We start from the raw sequence: 22,031 nt of genomic DNA, 5'->3' as shown, positions 1-22,031 counted from the left end.
ACTTTCATTGGATTAGTCAAAGTTAAAGGACAGTTTTGATGAATGTAAGAGAAATTTAACTTTTGACTATTCCATTCACATAAATCTCCACATTGGAATAGTTATTTTTTCATTATATAATAATAAAATAATATAAGATGAATTTAATTTTAGTTATTCACATTAAATCTCTACATTAGATTATACATTTATTCATTATATGATAATTAATAACTAATAATTTCAAAAATATTTAATTTTTTTAATTATTAATTTTTTTAATTTTATCATATTTTACTATTCTATTTATTATATGTTAATAAATAATCATGTTCTTATTAAATTAATATATCACTAAGTCAAATTAATATATATTAATTGTGATAAAATATGTGATAGAAAGAAAGTGAGAGATAAATAATTAATAAAATATATATTTGATGTATGTATAGTAACCTTTAAATTTGAAAAAAATTTTGAAAGTCATTATAGATAAATTCTAAATATTTGAAATTTAACTAATCCAATATGAGCATATTTTACTCTTTAATAGTTAAATATTCATTGAATTTAATTTTTAACTAATCTAATGAGAGTGCTCTAAGAATGACAAATGTTGACTATTAACATTAACAATCAATGATAATGTGGCATGACACGTGTCTTGCCATGTCAACACATGAATATATTGAGATGGCATGCAACGTCTGCTTTGAGTCTTTTGACTTATAAATATTGATTAACCATTATGGAAATCAAAATAGCAATAATATATGGCACTGTCAAATCAATTCATGCATAGTCCATGAAAGGGCACCCATGCATTTAGCACCACTCAATTAAAATAATGGTATATTACATTTTCAACTATAAAAATAAAAATAAAAATTAACAAATCTCACACTTGTTTACTTATAATTACAAAGATAAATATTAAATAACTAGTATAACATGATATATTTTAGATTATAAAATAATTTATATTATAAAGCATTGCATTAAGGCACATGATTTCATAGACTTATTATCTTTTCGGTAGCACTTACCTTGTAATAGTTGCCGTGTAAAAGATTTGTGTATCCCATTATTTCCCTTCTAGTAAGCCAGCAAGGCTCAAAGTTAAACCCGCACGCTGGTGAGAAACGTGTGCGCACGAGTCTACGACTTGCGAGAAATAGAAAACTTATTGCCAAATTTGCAGTGTCTTTTATATCACCAGTTATAACATGCTATTTTTGGTATTTACAATTCGTTTGGAAATTATCTTATTCATTTTATTATTATAATTTTTTTAAATTTTTATAAAAAATATAATAAATAATTTAATATTTTTAAATCACAAAACAATAATGATATTAAAAAAATAATATTTTATTTAATTAATTTAAAATCATTTTATCTCATTTCATTATACAAACGAATTGTAATAGTTGCAAGACTCAGCTAATCTCAACTCAGTCTAATTTTAAACTAAGTCTAATATTCAAATACTCAACTTTCAAATTATTAAATTTATATTAACTCAAAATTTTATTACATGTAAAACAAATAATCTTTTTCAACTTAATATATAAAAAATATTAAATTTATTTTAACATTCAAATACATTTTAAATTTAATTTAAATAAATTTTTTATAACTATCTATTACTCAATTTATTATTATTTATAAAAAATTATATTAAATTAAACTCAACTCATCATCTTAAATTATTCAGCGGATAAAGATTCGCTTTGGATTCTGGAATCCAAGTCGGAGAGATGGCAGTAGTTACTGAGGATGTTTGGCCGAGGAGAAACACGCAGCACGTGACACCCATGCCATTTCTGACCTTTTCTGTGGCTCTGAAAATTATGCGAGAGAACAATCAATGGTCTGGCTTCTGCTTGTGTAATCGCCAAGCTGTAGGCACCTCCAAAACGTTCAATTTTACTTGCAGAGTTGCAGACGGCCGTGACTTTCTTTGTGGAATCGCCCTAGCTTCCAAAATACTGGAACACTGCCCGGACGGTTCTGTATTGCAAGGACAATCATACATTTCTTTCAGTATCATATTTTTTAGAGAAAATGCTTCGGAACCCAAAAAAATGTTTCGAATGGAATTTTTTTTTTTTTTTACAGAGTGATTATTTTTTAATAATGTTGTAATTTTTTTATTTTTTTAAAAAATATTTATGATGATAAAAAAAAAATTTAAAAAAAAAATTACCTGTTTGGGACACTTTCAGGCTACATCTATAAGGAGATGTAGCACTGCTCTATTTTTTAACATATTTTAAACTCTTCAAGTATTTAAAAAAAATCACAAACTCATTAAAAAAAATTCATTAATTATTAAATAAAAAAATCTTAAGACTAGTTTATTTTCAAGATTAAAATTCAAAATTTTGAAAATTTTAAAAAATTTAAATCTCATCATTATAATTTTTTCAAATTCTCACTTAAAATAAAATAAACAATTCAAAATTTTCAAATCTCAAGACAAAATAATATTAAAAAATATATTCTAATAATATTTTATTCAACTTTTTAATTTTAATTTCAACTTATCTAATCTCATATCTAAAACTGAACGAAACCTTAATATATAATTTTTGTCGGTGAATTTCCTCGATAGATACATCATTTCCTTTTCTTTCCATAGTATACAAGAAGGATGCTAACATGCATTATCTTTTAACAACAGATTTTGGCATCTTGCCATGTTTCCTAGCATACACCAAATTTTAAAAGATTGTGATATATATAATTATCACTTGAAATATTGTTGTTGCTATTGTCACGAAACTATGGAAGCCTAACAGAGTTACAACAAGGAAATTTACGGGTTGGTGGAAAGTTTAAATTACTTGGTAGGTGTAGAGCTTCGGTTACATATTGCTGTCGAGTGAGGTTGTAACCCCCCAGTTTGAGAGAGAGAGAGAGAGAGAGAGAATACTAGATCTTTGTACCAAATTATGTACACAATGCTCGTGGGCACAAGGAATGCTAAAATGCCAAACTTGAGTAGTCCCCCATGTCAAAATGGAGATCTCAAAGTTACCCATTAATTAACACATGTTGTCGATATACCGAGTAAGATATTTGTCAATTCCTAGGTTTAACTGCAATATCGATAATAATTATATATGAGGTATTCACAAAGCATAAACAATATGATAAAATGATGATGACCACAATGGCACACTAAAAAAAGGCATTAAAAGCTGTGTTTCCTAGGTGACCTTTTGTGCGTGCGATATCTAAAATGCTTACCCAAAAAAAAAAAAAAAAAGACATATAAAATGCCTTAAAAAGACTTGTTAGATATATCAATCTTCTCCACTCCTTGCTTACTCGGAGCTAGAAAGCAAAGCAAAAGCATACATCATTGAGAATATTTATTTGGGTGGAGAGTGCTTTTGTATATTGATTCGATTTATCTAGTGTTATTTATGCTAAAAGGGTGTGTTGTTGTGATCATTGTGGGGCCACCAAGAAGGAAAACTTTGATGTTGGATCCCAATGTGGGCCAACAGAATGAGAAGGAGACCCACCTTTTTTTTTCTATTTTTTCCAGTTCGGCCTAACCTATCATACCTTGCAATGCACTTCTTTTTTAATAAAAAGCCTTGCTTTAAGTTAAAGCATGTGAGGTTGAGACCCAACAATTAGGAGTGGTAATTTGAATTAAAGTTTCATCATTTCTTGACCGAATCAGCTCTAATATTATCCTTTCTAATATGAATTAGCTCTAATCCTTTGTGAATCGTGATATTCAACTCAACCTCGTCAGGAACGGTATAAAACCTTTTCAAATTTATGTTTCTTTTCGTTTCTTCTTTGGTACGAGAGTCATTGATTCAAGGTAATTATTTCGAGGTGGTGAGAAGCTCCTGCATTATCCGCTAATTATCGCCTACACAAGTCCCTACATACTTGATTAGGTGTTTATGAGATATAAGTTAGGGGTGATACCCGCATGGGCGAGATGCAAGGTCGATCGTACCCCTCTCCCGTCGAAAGGGTCGACCCTGCCCCCGCCCATTCAGGGGGTGGGGTTTTCACTTTTGCACCCCACCCCCGAGATGCAAGGGCGGGGGTCGAACCCTCATCCGCCACGCCACTCGCCCACTCCAATAGTGTATATGGCCCATTAGGACCAAAAATTCTTCTTGGACCCAAAAGTGACAAAAATATTTTTTTTAACCCAAATTGTAAATTTAAACTTGTAAATATGATCATAGTTTAAAAATTAATAATATAATTTTTAAATTTGTTAGTGTTAGTGCATATTTTGTATAACTTATAGTGTAGTAGATGTGACATTTACTAAAAGTCACACCTTAAAGGTCATACCTACTACACTAGAACGTGTACAAAATATTAAGTAAAAACTATACTTAATACATATTACTATATTTATATATAGTAAAACTACTAACATATATTTATAAATATGTATAAATATATATAATATGCATGTGGGGCAGGGGCGGGGTAGCAGGGTGGGGGGCCCTGTTGCCCACCCCTAATATAAGTTTAAGATAACAACCATTTTATTAGGTTGCAATAGTAGAAAAGGATTTAAATAATCATTCGAATGGTACAAAATCTTTTTTTTTTTTTTTTGATAAACCGGATCATAACCATTCATTAAGAGAGGACTTACAAAGTTGACTTAAAAAACAAACCAATTACAAACGTTAATAACAACCCAGTACACTTTCGTGACTGACATAGTCTAGTCCAAACGGTAAATTTCTAAAGACCTAGGTCTTAGAGAAACTACCACCTCTGTCCATGACAAAGGTTACAAAGCCCTATACCCCGACTAAGCAGGGTAGGGTTCACCAAACCCCGTCAATGCGGAGGGGGGACTACTACTCCATTCGGACCAAAGTTCGAATGCACTATTTTTTTAGATTTTTATTATCCTAGAAACAACATTACACAAAAGAAAATACAGAGAAAAATATTGCAACAAAAAGTGAAATGCAGTGCACAGAGGCTGCTTGGCGCTGCAATACACGCGCCACTCTGGGAGGAGAACCGACAGTCGAGCTTGGAAATCCCGGGCTCACAGACTCCAGAACCACCGCGTGTGGCATTGGAAGAGGGCTCACCGGTGGTGCGTGAAAACCACGCGCCGAACGACGCCGGAACTACGAGCCGCGCGTGTGAGCTACTTGCCGCTCCGTTTGGTGCCGCATTCGGTGGTCTTGAAGATCGGCAGGTGGGCAACACCATGGCGGGGCACGTGCTGGCTGTGGGCGGCGAAACGACCCCGAAACTGCGATTCTCCCTTATTTCGCCTGAAAACACACAAAAAAAAACAACCAAAACAACCAAAAAAAAAAAATACTACACAGATGAGAAGGGAGTGAGGGGGAGCCGAAGCTCCCACCCCTCTAGCCGGTTTTGTGGAGAAGGTTTTAGAGAGAAGGGAGAGAGTTTTAGAGAGAGAGCTCAGCCTCCGTCCAACCAATGGTACAAAATCTTTAATCCATATATGGTGGAACTCGTGTAAAAGATGTATTAGTTGATGATTTTTTTTTTGGTATTGAAAAAAAAGGTAAGCTCATGCAAAATATGAAAGAAATTATTGGTAAGATTTTTTTGTTAGCTTAGTTTTTGTTTTTCACATAATTTATCTTCAAGAGACCAAAAGTTCTTTAAAAAAGACCAAAATTAACAATTTTTTTTTTTGTTTCCATCCTTTTCTCTTTTATTTGTTGTAAACAAAAATGTTGATTGTTCTGTTTGGGCTGGGCTCAGCTTTCTGCTATGAACACCATTGGAAAAAAAAACATTTAGTTTTTGCAATTGTTGGGTTGAAGCCAAGTTGATCATCCCAACCATCCTACTAATAGACTCCGCATAATTTTTTCCTCTCCAAATCGTCCATACATCTACATGACACATCGAGTCCGACAACACAATTATCTCGCGATGGTTATGAACAATCTAATGCGAAATACCAACGTACCCACCCAAAGTTGGTATTAGATGCTCTGTCCTTGAACCACCATCAAAACCATCTCATATATTCTCAAGCCACGCCATTAAGAGACGCAAGTTATACATGTAAATGTAGTATGATTTAGCCCCCTATCTACACATGATTGAGAACTTGGTGCTCTTAAAGCACTGGCTATAGTAAACATAATGAGGCATATAAGCAAATAATACTCATATCAAGCATTTTTTTCACATTTTCAAACATCCCCAGAGAGAGAGTTGTATTTTGTAAAATGATGGCGAAGAAGCCTGTGATGCCGATGGCTCTGGACAATAATGAGTGTAGGTTCTATGCTCTAGAGTGGAATCTCCACCATTTTTTCACTCCTAATAAGAGTCATGCTTTAAAGTATTAGGATAAATATAAATAATTAAATCTATCATTTCTCTCTAGCCAAAATTTTTGAGACAAGTAAAAATTTCACATGCTATCAAAACAGAAATCCTGAGTTTGAACAATTACTCTACACTTCTCTTCATTAATTAAATATTCAACATGTTGAGTTTACCTATTAAAGAGGAGTCTAAAACACATGTGAAAGAGAGTATTAAGATAATTATAAATTATTAAATATACTTCTTCCCCATCTTGCATATTTTTTGTTCTATTTTTCTGCAGAGTCGAACAACTTAAATTGTATTTTTTTTTTCAAATGGGATTGTGAGAATTTGTAACCATCTTGGAGACAAATTTGAAGAGCAAAGCAACCACAACCTTTGAAAGAGCAAAGAACATTTGTAGAAATAAATCGATAGCAATAACGTGTATATTGTCCTATAAGTCTTGCCATGTTTTTTGTTTCCCCATCTTGATTTGGTTTATCAAAGACACCTAAAGGCTAAAGGTATTGAATGATACTCATTCCTACTATACTTAATTTATATGACTGATCTATACTCTTAGAGTCTTCAACTAAATTCCAACATAAACACACATTGAATCATAGAAAACACATTATTGTAATCAAAATATTTGAAAAAAACATTAGACACAAAGCCTTATTGTTAAGGACGTGTTTTGTATTACTACCAACGAACTCAATTAACTTGCACCAAAAGAAGTGAGGGGTTCAATGTGTTGGAAACGCCTCTGATGTCTAAGTCAATGTCTAGGACGAAGAAGTATAAAAGCAGTAGGATCGTGACAATTACCTCGAATCACCAGTCGATGCCAATTATATAGATGCTTACTTGTTCGATAAGAATAGTATAACCGCATGATCTTCTCTGATCATTTTGGAGGTGTTGACTATCAAGCCTTGGATATGTGTAGAAGGAAACATATTATGGGCGAGTATTTCAGATGCCTATCCTTTTTAGGAAGGTCTGAGACTCCCTCAATGGTTACATTATTAATCCACAATTAATAGGGTTAAGATATTTTATCGATATCTTCACGTGGTTATGTGATGTGGTCCCTTATTTCTCATTCGATGAGCCTGTGGTATTCCATTCGTGGGCCTCCGTAAGGTAGATTGGGCCTAGTCCAACTGGGGAGAAAGTTGTCCCTCCAGTTATCCCACAAATTCTTATTGTTTGAATATGGTGGAAATTTCATTTCTTGTCCTGCATCGTATCATTTACCCATATTTGTTTTGTTTTTTCCCCACTAATTTTCTTCGACAATACCCATTCATGTGCCGACAATACCCATTTATAGTGAGGATCACTGGATTTGCTTGCGGCATCTCCTCCCATGTGGTACCTGTCACTTTCCTACTAGGAGTCGTTCGACTGTTGTTGTCTCTCTACTTAACTTCTAATCCTTGATTCGTAGCTTCTTCACTCTATTATTTATTGCCTTTACTTTCTTTAAAAAGACAAACCTAAATATTTATTCTCTTACTTTCTCTGTTGTCGTCGATGGCACCTATTAACACTTCATATTTCTCGTCCTAGGGTTCATGTTCAACACATCCCTATGGGTCTCCCAAGAAACCTGGGACTTCAAGCCAAAATAGTCCTCCCTATTTCAAAGGGTACCACTGGTCTACAACAACCACTCAGACAAACCTAGACGCGATGAGGAATTCTATGGAGTTCCCCATTTCGCTGTCTTGGAAGTGTCCGAAGCTCGTCGCAAGACTGTTGATTTGGAGGGATACGCTGAGAAGGTTGCACTATATCCCTCCATGTTCTCAAATACACTGCGGCTTCCTTTTTGCTGTAATGTTCAGGATGTTCTAGATTATTTGGCCTTGGCTCCCTCGCAGCTTCATCCTAATGCATGGAGGATCCTTCTGTCATGTTGCATTGTATTGCACTTGGTCTTGGGAGCTGACGACGAGGATTATCCTGACTTGACTGCTATGGCCTTTTTTATACGCATGGGATACGGTGCCACGACATCTATTTATGTAGCTTCTTCTCCCTTACCAAATATGGGGTAGCTCGTCTGGATTCCCTTTTTTCTCGTGTCAATGACTAGTTTAAAAGTTTTTTTTTAGTCTGGTCATGGTTGAAAATTCCTATTGGTGAGGCTATCAGCTAGGAGTTTCCCGTTCGAGCTGTGTGGGGAGTTGTTCCTGATGACAAGGAGTTTTCCCCAAATCTTTTTGATTGGGAGCAAGCTCGCTTGAAGTAGGTTTATTCTTGGGTCAAATAACACCAGGAAGAAGTTTGGACTGACACACTTTTGACTATAGTCAACATTGACAAATTCTTGGTGATGCTGAATCAATCATACATTAGTAGTCGCCATTTCTTGAGGCAGTCGCTTGAATCCCATGGCCTAAAGAGGCCTTCTGGCACTCTGTCGGGAGGGAAAGGGAAGAAACCTTGCATGGAGGGTTAGGTTATTTGCAAATCAGCAAGAGTCTATGGTCGTTTAGGGCCTGAGCGGGAGGCTCCTCTTTCATTTGGTGACTCTAGCCAATTTTAGTTGGCTTGTCCATCATCAGGGGTTGGCGGATCGGCTCGACGCAAGTCACCCATCCTGGACAACCTTGATGACATTCTAAAACAGGCAAAAGTCAACTTGGCGATGGTGCTGGGTCTTGAATGTCCTTCGCCTAGTCTTCGTTTTACCCCATCGTTTTCCTTGGTTCTGCATTCTACTCTACTAGGCAGTCGGAGGATGGTCAAGACTTCTAGACAAGTGGTTCTCATCAACCTATTATGGGTGTGCCTTTTGAGGGTGACGAGGATATGCCCGCACCTTTGGACAACGGCCCCGAGTCATGTGATGTGACTTTCGGGATGCCTTTTCCACCAATTGTTGGAATTCCTTAAGATGGTGTGAGGACAATGCTCATTAGGAGTGAGCAGCAGGGGCCCGCCCCTCGCCCCACCCCGCATGAAGGACTCCTAATACGGGGGGAGGGGGCTTGCTGACCCGCACCCTCTCAAATTTATAATTCAAAATATTATTTTTTATATTTATATAAATATATACAATTTGCTAAAAATTTGAATTCATGTTAATGGATTGTCTTGGCCTTCCAGGTCAACCTTTACATAGGAGGTCAAGACAATACAATAGTCATTCTTAAGCAATGTGGGACTTACTGTAAGTCCCACATTGCTTAAGAATGACTATTGTATTACTTTGGCCTTCTATATAAGGGTTGGCCTTAGAGACCAAGATAATATAAAATACAACTCTAATGAGTTTATATTTTTTAAAATAAAATTTATAATTATATTATATTATAATTTGAGTATAAAAAAAATTTAGACAAAAAAAAATTATAAACCCAATGAATCACTGGGTTGAGCGAGGGGCGGGGCGGGGTTGAAACCCTCCCCACAGGTGCCCCTGCCCTGCACCATGCGAGTAGCACCCCTAGTGCTCATACCCCTCGCTCTATTCTTTCCACCGTTACCGGTGGCGAAACTCTAATTCTTTCATTTGACCTTAGGGATTTGTCCCAAGACGATCCCTTGACCGTGGACAGAGTGAGGATGGCATCTCAATACTAGGGGAGTTTTCTTGAGTTTAGCCAAGGATGAGGCCTTGGTTTTGATTCATAGGGCTTTCTGATAAATGACTTATTATGATAATTTTGATGTATTGGTCCCGCGTTTTAGGAGTCTCTTTTGGAATAATCAACTCTTTTGATGACTCTTATGAAATTCATGTTATTGGGATTTATGTGCTTCGGTACCATGATATATGTCTTATTTATTAACCTAAATAAACTTTCCACTATGATATACTGCATATTGTTAGTTATCATTAGATGCATTACATCTTAACTGTCATATACGAGGGGTATGTAGTCTTTTGTTACATGTCCCGATGCTTCAGTTTCCTTAAAATTCCAAGCGTGGGTTGGGGCCGTCATAATGTCTATGCACTGCAGTCTTTCGTTATCATCCTGGTCATCCGTCGTCATGCATTCTTTGTTGAATCTAGAAAGATAAGCCTTCAAACTTTAATTATCCCGTTGCTTATTGGTAAGAAGATATGCAGCAAGCCGCCTTCTTCTTCAGCTGGTTAGGAATTGGGTTAGTAACTGTCTGCTCAGTTCCTCGAAACTGTCGATGTAGCCTAGCTGCAAGGCTCCAAGTCATCCTCTAGCAGGTCCTTTGAGCGTCAATGGAAAAACTTGACATGCAATATCCTCGATAAAATTGTGAAGTGTCATGTGAGCTTTAAATATCTCTAGATGCTCAACTGGATCCTTAGATCCATTATACATCTCAATTTGGGGGATCTTGACTTTTAAAGGGAGCAGCATTGCCATTACCTTGTCACTGCAAGGTGAATTTGTGCTACTGAGCAACTAGATGACTGAGGAAGATAATCATATCCTCTTGGCCATCTCCTCGTACTTTTCCATAAGGCTATGCAACTCGTGGTGCATCCTCTTCTTCTCCTCATCGTCGATAGCCACTCCGCCAGCACTTTGCGACTCCGCCTCGGTTCGCTCATTTTGGCTTGGTGTAGCGCCTTCCCCATATCTGGCATTTATTTGCTTTAGGATCTCATTCTCTTGCTGGAGATTCTCCATCGCCATCTCCAATGCCTTCTTCTTCATCCGCTCCTCTATCTCTGCAAATCTCCCCTCCATGTTTGTTGAGGTAGCCTCTTAATCGCGCATTGCTTGAGAATGCATCATAGTAGTCAACATACATACGAGAAGAGCACGCTGATGTTATTAGTCAATCCCACAGACAACATCAATTGTTAAGGACGTGTTTCGTACCACCACCAGCGAACTCAATCAACCTGTACAAAAAGAAGTGTAGGGGCTCAATGTATTGAGAACACATCTGATGCCTAAGTTAGTGATTGGGATGGAGAAGTATGAAATCAATAGGGTTGTGAGAATGACCTCAAATCACCTATCGATGCCAGCTATATATATGCTTACTTGACTAATGAGAATAATATAACCACGTGATCTTCTTCGATGATTTTGGAGGTGTTGAATATCAGGCCTTGGATAGGTACAAAAGGAAACATATCATGAGCGAGTATCTCGGATACCTATCCTCTTTAGGAAGGTCCGAGATTCCCTCAACAGTTACATTTATTAATTCACAATTAATAGGGTTTGAATATTTCGTTGATATCTTAACGTGGTTATACAATGCAATCCCTTATTTCTCATTCGTTGAGCTAGTGGTATTTCATTTGTGGGCCTCCATAAGGTGGATTGGGCCCAGTCTGATCGAGGAGAACTTATGTCATCAAAACATATTCTAGTCCATAGGTTATGAGGAATGTTGAAATATAATACAAATAACTAAATCTATCACTTCCCATCAATTTCAACTTTTAAAATAAATTATGATTTTACTGAAGTTAGGGGTAACAACAACAAGGCCAATGAGTTCTTGGCATGTTCTTAATCTACATTTGGATGCTGAAATGATCTTAGATGATATGTGAATAGTAGTAAAAAAGTAATAAGTAATTTATAAATAGTAATGAAGTAATTTGAGGTGATCTCACTAACCAAATATAACCTTAATCGTATGGGATTGAAATTGTGTTAAACTCTTGTTGGAAGTCGTAGTAGCAATGTGACACCGATTGAGTTGGGTTATCTATGAGTTTGATGAATGCATAAAAGTGCACTTTAAATACCAAATTATTAGATTAAAATGTAAAATATGAATATAAATCATATAAATTAATTTGTATTCTTTAATTTAGTTTCTATTTATTTTGGAATACTTCTAAGCACATTTTTATATTTAATTTCATAATCCATAAAAGAGAGGGTGAAAGTCTAGTCAAATTCAAATGAATTTTTAAATTGGAATAATTCCCAAGAGTTTTTAATGAATCATGACTTTTGAATTGAGTAAAACTTTCAAGTCGTAAGGACTCTTCATTTTCAACGTGGTTGACTTTCAATGTGAATAGATGTGTGGACTTTCAGCAAAGTAAGGATGCTTCAATATGAGAAGACTTCAACGTTGGGATAACTTTCCAAAATATCAAATAAATGATAACTTCAAATAAGGTGGGTTTGAGAGTAATTTGAATAAAAATAAAAAAAAAAAAACAAATCACAAAAGGAAACGGCAAGAAGTCTAAGTCCAAAATGTGCTAAGAGACAGTCTGGAAATACTTTCGTATTTTGATCATAATTTTTCACTCACAATTGATATGATTCTTGATGCGTTGGAAAGCTATCTCAAAGGGCTACAAATTCATATATAATATGGATGTCTAAATTCTGACTCTTGAAGTGTGTATGCGGCTGCCAATCTGAATCCTAAAAGTTAGACAATTTTTTATGTGAGAATCATGAAACATTAGGGTTTATTTTATACCTGAGAGAATCATATCATTATGAGTTTTTTGGAAAAGACGGACAATACAGTTTTGGAGAAGAGAAAAATACCTTTTTTATTTTTTAGTTCTTCTATGAAGAATTAAATCTTGGATAAAGCCTATGGTAGAAATTGATTGTTGAAAATACTTTGACTTTATTTCAATTCATAGATTAAATTTTATTATTTAAGATTCTAGGATTGAATTCTTTATTTGTTTTTTTATTTTTATAAGTTTGAGACAATTATTTTAAATTTTGCTATGATTTGATTTCGTTGAGCTATATAATTATGAATATATGATTGTGACTTAAACAGTTGTTTTTCATGTCATTGATGTGATCTTTTGTTACACTATTGTTTGTGAATATAGTGTCGTCCTTAGATCTGATATTCATCTTTATATATGAAAATTGTAGTTTGTAAAGAGAGAATAAATTGTAAAATTAAATTTGAGAAATTAGATGAATATAATGTTATGTCTTCCAATTAAGAATTTGGTATAATTCTTAATTGTTTATATAGTTTAGATTGAAAAAATCAGAGTATTGGATTTGGTTGATGGAAATCCGAAACTTTACTTATTTTTTTATCCGTACCCTAATCTCATTCTAATTGTGTGCTTTAGGTAGAATTTTCATATTCTTATCATATTGTCATTTAATCTTTTTCCTTAAACTTGCATCTTGTAGTGTTTATTTCTATTCTCTGTAGATCGATACCTTGAACTATAATATACTACCGCATAATAGTTTGAGCATAATCAGGGCTACGGCTCCATATTTCTATATTTCTATATATATATATATATATATATATTTTAGACTACGCATACGCATCATTTATCTATAATGTTTTTTTTTTTTTTTAATAACCTTGCTCCTTTACATTCTTAATAAGAGAAAATACAACCGATATCTCACATTACAACAGAAACCACGAAAGCTTCGATACAAGCCACATCCAGTACAGCAGACTGAACAAAAGTTGGAGCTTCTTCCATCCATATGGTTTCATTTGCACTGCCTGCTTTGCTAAAGAGTGAGCATTGCTTGATTTGGAAAATTAAATTAAAATGTTATAGTAATAATTATCCCAATTTTTTTAATGAAGCTACGATTTGAAAAAAAAAAAAAAAACTCATTTCATCAATATTTCATTAATATGAACCAATACGTTAAGTGATGATAAAATAAAACAATAATCATATTAAGGTGCAATCTGAACAGTGAGTTAAAATGAGATAGGTTGAGATGAAAGTTGAGTGTTAAATAAAATATTATTATAATATTATTTTTTAATTTATTATTATTTTAAAATTTAAAAAAATTAAATTATTTATTATATTTTATATATAATTTTAAATAAATTATAATTATAATACTCTTATTATCCAAACGACTAGGGTGATGGTTGATCTCTTGATATACACGAAAGCCAAGGATTATAAAGTTAAAGAAATCAAGAGGGTGACGAGATGCCATAGAGAAGACTTCGTGAATGTATTTTACTTTTGACTTGCCAAATCATTATCTAAGATGCATGCTGATGAATGAATTATAATAATATTTTTATTCAATTTTTATCTTATTATATAAATATAGAAAAATTATCAAATGCTTCTAGAATATTGATGATGTAGTACTCCATGTTATTATAATAGAGTAATGCTACACAACCTCTTCAACTTCTACATATTATATTTTTTTAAATTTTTTAATATTTTAAATTTTTTTTGAGTTTATTATTTTTAAACTAATTTAATTCTTCTATTCATTATTCATATATTAAATTTTTGATAAAAAAATAATAAAAATTAAAAAAAAAATATAGTATGTGAAGATTATGTAAATAATAAAAAATTGTATAGATTTTTTCATTATAATATGTTACGTAATCAATTTTTTAATTGACATAGTATCCAATGATAAATGTAAGTATCACACATTTATTACTTGGGAGTACTTAATAATTACTTTTAAATATGGCATTTTCTATCATCCTTAGATCATTATTTATTTATTTTTTTAAAAAGAATTTAAAAATTAATGGACAATGTCTATTTATCATAACAAGATAAAGAGTGAGATGAAAGTGTAGTAAGTAACTATTACTAGAATGAGTAATTCTATATACAGTTATGAAGTATGCAAGTATCGTGTAGTCGTTTTGAAAAATAGTAAAGTCTATTATTAAAAAATTAATTTTTTTTTTTCATATAAATCCTGTATATATTCAATTTTTTAAAGTAATTATATAACTTCTGCAGACTCATGACTGCAACTATAATTTCTCATAATCATATATTTATTTTCTTCTGAAGAGATCAATTTGGAGTCTGGACCTATAGTTATGTAATCTTGATTTATTTATTTCCCAACACTGGTTAAAATTCAAAAACATCCCTTTAGGCGGGACGACGAAAATTTAAAGCCTTCGGTGTGGAAACATGAAGCAGAGAAATATTATACAATGAAATATTCGTGGTGGCAAGCGTAAGACCTTCACTGCCACATCTATGGAGGGGTCGACATCCCGGATAATCACAGAGCTCGAAGAGATCCGGTACTTGGACAATCCCACAAATCCACAGTCCCAACCCCAACCGCTCTCCGAACCCACGCTCTTAGATCTCCAAACCCTCCTTGACCAGACCCTCGATTCCAATGATTCGGAACTCCTGGACCGCCTCTACGACGACCTTGCGTCCAAATCGCTCTCCCCAAACCACCTCGTCCCTCCGATAGCCACCGCCATGGACTCGGGCCCCATCCATCTGTCCCTCTTGGCCTCCAAGGTCTACCTCTCGCTGCTTCTCTCACCGAATGCCCCTGTTTTCACTCTTTTTGCACCAATGGCGTTTCTATCTCTCCTTCACTCTATCCGCCGGTCTCTCAAGCGTCGGCCACAGGTCCCACAGCCCGATATCGAGGGGTCCCACGCTGCGGCTAATAGGAAGAGGAAGGGTGGTGGCAAGCGAGGCAAGGGATTGAGGAATACTGCCAGAAATTCGTACTCTGACAGGAGTGATAACGAAGAGGGTGAATTCGATGTTAGAGCTTTGTTTCCTGTGCTCGAAATGTTGGAATTGGCAATGGGTTTGATTCACTTGGACCGGTTTCCGGATAGTTTGAAGTCTTTAGTCCAAACCGTGGCCGAGGTTCCAGTAATGGCGGTTGAGATCTGTGATAATTCCGGTGCTTATAACCGACTAACAGATTTGTGCTCGCGGATTTTGAGTGAAGTTTTAAGGCCGGAGCATGGGGAACCGGCGGATACAGCGGCCGAGGTGTTGAAGTCATTGTCACCGTTAATTCTTCGGCTAAAAACGCAGGCACGGATGTTTGCTTTGGGGTTTATAACGAATCAGATGATGGATTTAGCGAAGCGTCCTGAGGGAGTGAAGAAAGCGGTCGTGAATCTTCCGAGGTATTTGGCACAGAAGGCGCCGGAGAAGTCTGAGCCTCGGGCTCTAGCTGTGGAATCCATAATGGAGATTGTTAAGGTTATGGAATTCAGTGATCAAATTGGGTTTGTGGAGTATGTGGTGAAGATGACACAAGGAAAGGCTAACCTTAGGCTGCTGGCGGTTGACCTTATTTTGATGCTTATGACGACTTTGAGGGATCCATTCGGTGTGGATTTGGACATTGAAGTGAAGGATTCATGGGGTTTGAGGTGTATGGAGGCTGTGATCCTACGTTGTTCGGATGTGAATGCTGGAATTCGTGCTCGGGCCTTGTCAAACTTGGCGCAGCTGGTTGGGTTTTTGGCAGGTGACAACAGAAGCCGGGCTGTGTTGCAAGAAGTTATGGGGTTTGGCAATGCGGGTGTGCAAAGGGTGGAGGGAGGTATGAACGATCTTTTGAGGAAAAGGTGTATGGATGAGAAGGCAGCAGTCAGGAAGGCCGCACTTCTTCTGATTTCCAAGTTGACTGCCCTTCTAGATGGTGCCCTCGATGAAATTGTGCTCAAGACCATGGGCATGTCTTGCTCGGATCCTCTTGTTAGCATAAGGAAAGCGGCGATTTCAGCTCTTTCAGAGGTAAATTTACTGCTTCTGCTTCGTCTACTGTTTTCTCATTCGATGGATTGATGTTGGTTTTTGTTACTTGATATGATTGGTTTGTCACTATTACATAGTTGTGATAGCGTATGCTTTTGGACACTTATCAGCATTCCAACACTAATATATTAGAGTTGAACGCCTCAATGTGAGCTTGTTTACTCCTTGTAATAGGCGTCTAGTATTGACCACCCGGAACACAAGTTTCTTATTCAAAAACTATTTTATATCAGTTTCTTGTAACTGTGTTGATAGCGATGATTCTTTTGACTATCTCTATTACATATAGATGGATATTATTATGGTCTCACTATATGGATTGTGAACTTACGAGGCTAAAATTTGGGCTTTCATCGCTTCAGTGGGCTTACATTATGGGTTTTCTAGTTTGAAATAATATGTTCTGATTTTTTTCCAGGGATTAATCAGAAAATATATATTTTCTGAACGTTTTATTTGCATCTGCTTGTATATCTCCTCACTCCTATATCTCGAATTTATGGTGAAATCTGCACTGACTTTGTAGGCTCTCAGAATATTCTCAGATGAAAGTGTGACTACTGAGTGGCTTCATTCGGTTCCACGTTTAATAACTGATAATGAAGCTAGCATTCAAGAAGAGTGTGAGAACTTGTTTCTAGAATTGGTACTTGACCGAATATCTAGAGCTGGATCAGCTAGTTCTTCCCAAATGGGGTCCGTTTTCTGTGATCCAAGCCTCGAAACAAAAGGTTTAGAACAGGAACTGGAGTTGTTGTTCCCTGGAGTGTTGGGTCTCTTGAGAGAGATTTGCAATGGAGAGGTGACACCTTGGGTGAAGAAAATTTGTGCAAGCTTGGGTAAGAAGAAACGGCTTAAGCACAATATTGTTATTGCGCTTCAGAATATTATTAGGACATCTGAGTCTCTCTGGCTAAGGGAATCTATGCCGATAGAGAAGTGGACAGCACCACGGGGTGCTTGGCTTCTTCTATCTGAGGTATCGGCATACCTTTCAAAAGCAGTGGACTGGGAGTTCCTCCACCATCATTGGCAGCTCCTTGACAAGCATGGACCAAGAGGTGGGCTTAAAAGTCCCCATGCACAAGGAGATGCAGATGAAGAGGAAGAGAGCACGAAATCCAATTCTGTTGCTTGGGCTGGGGATCGTGTTTTTCTTTTGCAAACAATCTCTAATGTTTCTGTGGAGCTGCCTACAGAACCTGCTGCAGATTTGGCTCATAACTTGCTTAAACGAATTGAAGTGTTCAACATGCATTCAACCGAGGTATCTCTTACTATGAGCGTGTTTAATTGCAGTGAGGATTCTTTTGTTTTCTTGTCAAATGCTCTATAGGGCTATACCCTAGTTCGCCATTTTTACAGCTTGATGGTAAAAGTACTCCCATGAATATACCCATCTCACTCTGGTCAAGCTCAATATATTTTATGGAACATCAGGTGTTGATCATATGTTTTAGCTCATATGTCGCTCTGGTGGATTGAAGGACATTCCCTTGCTATATTTAGGTCATACCTTTTTCTAACTAATGTTTCTTTTGTGGCTGTATTTTGGGTTAAAGGAAGACCAAGTTTTTTCCTATATTGCTCGATTCTCTTGAACCCTGTATTTATAATTGGCATATGTGATGGCAGATTAATGCTCATGTAAAAGCACTTAGGACATTGTGCAAGCAGAAGGCTTCAAGTCCTGAGGAGGCTGATACACTTGTTATGAAATGGGTACACCAGCTTCTCTTGAAGGCTTCACAGATTTTAGAAAAGTACATTTTAGAGGTTTCAAAAGTGACCAAGCACAGCAGCTTCTTTACACCACCCAGTAGAAAGGGCAAGAGAGCAGCAATCATGTCCAGGCTACTCTCAGAAGCAGTCACGGCCGTTTATACTATTGGATCTATGGTTATTGTTTGTCCGACTGCTGATATGAACACCATTACTCCTCTATTGCACACCATAATAACTTCAGGCAATTCCGATCCAAAATTGAATAAATTGCCAGGCCCTGCAGTTTCCCTAGAGCAAGCTGCGCCTTCTTTATACATTCAAGCTTGGTTGACAATGGGGAAGATTTGCCTTGCAGATGGGAAACTTGCAAAGGATTATATTCCTCTTTTTGTGCAAGTATGGTAATTGAGTTAGCACCACTGCTTTCCCAAATCTTAAAATGATTTTCTTGAAAACATGTCAACATTTTTCTGTGACAAAATCCTCCAGATTTCCAAGAACACATTATTACATGAGTTTTATCCTGTTTGCCAATAATCTTAATGACGGGATTGTCTCTGTATTTGGTGCAAAAACTTCAATAGGCACAATTGTCGTGTGTCTGTATATAAAGATGCTGTTCCAGAATATGTTTTATTATTTCCTGCAGCATGCACTTATTCCTCCCCAAAGTATGTATTGATTCTGAATAAACAACTGAAGCTGAAATTCCATGTTGTATTTCTCACTCCAGAAACTTGAAAAGAGTGAGTGTGCTGCTCTTCGCAACAATCTTGTAGTGATGATGGCAGATTTTTGCATTCGGTATACCGCTCTAGTTGATTGGTAAGGCCTGTAGAAGATCATGGTAAATGATATGCATATGAAGAATTTCCAATAGTTAAACTATATATTGAGAGGAGATGGAAAGAGTGAATTTGGTTAATCTTTTTCTTATCCTAAGTTTCTAATGAATTGTCTTGAAAGTCAACAGTTATATAGCAAAGATCACAAAGTGTCTCTGTGACCCATGTGAACTGGTGAGAAGGCAGACATTTATATTGCTCTCAAGATTATTGCAGGTACATTTTTGTTTTAGTATTTTGTGATCTGGATGTTATTTGTATGTTCCCATGTCAATACTTAGTAACCCTGGAGAATATTGACTTGATTCCCATCCTCAGAGGGACTATGTGAAGTGGAGAGGAGTGTTATTCCTGCGATTTCTTTTGTCGCTCGTTGATGAATCAGAAAAGATCAGACAACTTGCTGACTACCTTTTTGGGAGTATTTTAAAAGGTGACAGGGTTCTCACAGTAATCATATTTGCAGTCATAGACGCTGGTAACATGTTTGTTGTTGGCATTGACTCGAATGTATAATGTGCTTGCAGTCAAGGCACCTCTTCTAGCTTACAACAGTTTCGTGGAAGCCATTTTCATTCTGAATGACTACCATGCTCATAATGGACATAGTGGTTCTAAGGGTTCACAAGAGAGCCGACTTTTCTCCATCAGGTGGATATCCTAAATTCAGCAAAAATAGAAATTGTTCTGTAATCGAGATGCTGATACGTAACTAGTAAACATTGTTCACAGGGGTAATGATGAGAATTCGAGATCAAAAAGAATGCACATTTATATTTCTCTGCTGAAACAAATGGCTCCAGAGCACCTTTTAGCCACATTTGCAAAGTTATGTGCAGAGATTCTTGCTGCAGCATCTGATGGCATGCTCAGCATAGAAGACAATACTGGACAGTCTGTTCTGCAGGTAGTGATCTCAAACATTTAAAAATACTTTCCGTATGTGTGTTGCGTGAGCTTATCCATGTTCTTATCATGGAATATGGTACCTGGATGACTGCAAGCCTGCATTATGATGTGCTTCCATACTAAAGAAATATTGAATAACTTGATATTATTGCTCGCACATCTTTACGTTTACAGTCACAGTATTATATACAAGATAATCAACATAATTACAGAAATAAAACAGGATAGAATGAGCCATTAGTTGGTCAACTCCATGAATCATGGAGGCTTGATATTAGGCTGAATATCATTTTGTGCAGATATGGCTTGATCCTTGGATGCTCTGTCATGATTTGTGGAGGATGTCTTGGCTTGGTCTTCGGTGACATTGATGTTATCGTCATTATGTACTTAGGGAGGTTTGTTAATAGCAAGTTCGTAATTAGCCAACCAAAGGGATTCAGTTCCTCTTCAATCATGAAAGCCTGATAAATATTAACATAGAGGTTCACTGCCATCAACTTCCAAATGGAGAATATGTAGATCTGAAATGCTTGTCCAAAAATAGGAGACGGCAACTTTCATTTTGACTATCTTTAACAAAAAAAAAAAAAAAAATTTCTAGCAAGGGATATATCCAGATTTTTTTTGTGGGGGGGGTGTTCTTTGGTTACGAGATCCTGGCTAATTATCAAGGTGTCAGTTTTTATTACTCAAGTTTTAATTTTAAACCTGCATTTTAATGGAGGGAACAGGATGCTTTCGGAATTCTTGCCTGCAAAGAAATCCGAATTCCATCCAACCGTGGAGCATCATCTGACCCAGCAGACATTGATGAAGAAGGCTTAGATGGTGGAGGTGCACCTGCAGCTGCTGCTAGAGGAAGGGCTATAAATCAAGCAGTCAGAAAGGGCCTTATCCAAAATACAATTCCCATCTTTATAGAGCTGAAACGTCTATTAGAAAGCAAGAACAGCCCCCTCGTGGGCTCTCTCATGGGATGCCTCAGAATCCTTCTCAAGGACTACAAGAATGAGATTGATGACATATTGGTTGCTGATCAGCAACTTCAAAAAGAACTCATTTATGACATGCAAAAGTATGATGCAGCAAAGACCAAATCTACAGCTGCTGAGGCACTTGCCAAGATGCAAAAATCAAGTTGCTATCAGTCACCTGATTTTTCTAAGGCTGCGAGCAGAAAACATGCCCAGGATAAGCTGAAAAATGATTCAAAACTGGCCTCAGCAATGGCAGATGCAGCAGCTATGGCCACAGCTCGTTCTGTGCTAAGTGAAGTGAACAAGGGAGCATCCACACCGCCACTTAGTTCCTTAAGTGTGCCTAAGCTCAAGTCTTGTAATGCCAGGGGCGCTTCACAATGCGATCGTCCTTTAGATGTATTAGAATCTTTGAGGAAAAGACAATCTTTCGATTCTGATGAAGAAAATTGATGCCTCTAATAACACAAATTCCCATCAAGAAGCCAATGTATAAGTTCAAAGATAAGGGCTATTTGTTTCTCATTTCTACTTCAATGTAAATATTCACATTCAACTTTCTTTTTCGAGATAGAACATTCCAACATTTTTGTAGAACATGGGAATCTAGTGGGTCTTCGAAAAAGTAACACTTTGTTCGATCTTTAAAAGTTTGTTCGATCAGAAAAGAATTAACATTATTTGACGGGAAACCTTGAACACCACAAATGCAGACGCAGACCCGATGAATGACTTGCCACTTCGGCGTTTTACGATAATTCTCCAGTTTTTGTTAATCCCACACGGATTAAGTGA

The 22,031-nt window shown here is 36.2% G+C and overlaps 1 protein-coding gene across 2 annotated transcripts; it reads left to right on the top strand.

Moving 5' to 3' along the window:
* Positions 1 to 15,141: 15,141 nt before the first annotated feature.
* Positions 15,142 to 21,846, top strand: LOC108983157 (condensin-2 complex subunit D3). Of its 2 annotated transcripts, none has more exons than XM_018954711.2 (9): positions 15,142 to 16,756; positions 17,304 to 18,044; positions 18,413 to 18,898; positions 19,236 to 19,327; positions 19,476 to 19,563; positions 19,666 to 19,780; positions 19,875 to 19,998; positions 20,080 to 20,254; positions 20,556 to 20,984. In XM_018954711.2, the coding sequence occupies exons 1-9, from the start codon at positions 15,230 to 15,232 to the stop codon at positions 20,619 to 20,621; spliced, it is 3,414 nt and encodes a 1,137-aa protein (XP_018810256.2). In that variant the 5' UTR covers positions 15,142 to 15,229; the 3' UTR covers positions 20,622 to 20,984. The 2 variants fall into 2 exon arrangements, with proteins under 2 accessions (XP_018810256.2, XP_018810255.2); XM_018954710.2 differs by lacking the exon at positions 20,556 to 20,984 and adding an exon at positions 20,991 to 21,846 and having other exon boundaries at positions 15,145 to 16,756.
* The last annotated feature ends 185 nt before the right edge of the window (positions 21,847 to 22,031 follow it).

This window comes from Juglans regia, chromosome 7, assembly GCF_001411555.2.
Source record: "Juglans regia cultivar Chandler chromosome 7, Walnut 2.0, whole genome shotgun sequence".
Lineage (NCBI taxonomy): Eukaryota > Viridiplantae > Streptophyta > Magnoliopsida > Fagales > Juglandaceae > Juglans > Juglans regia.
Note: the sequence above shows the minus strand (reverse complement) of the source record. Positions and strands in the feature narration are given on the sequence as shown.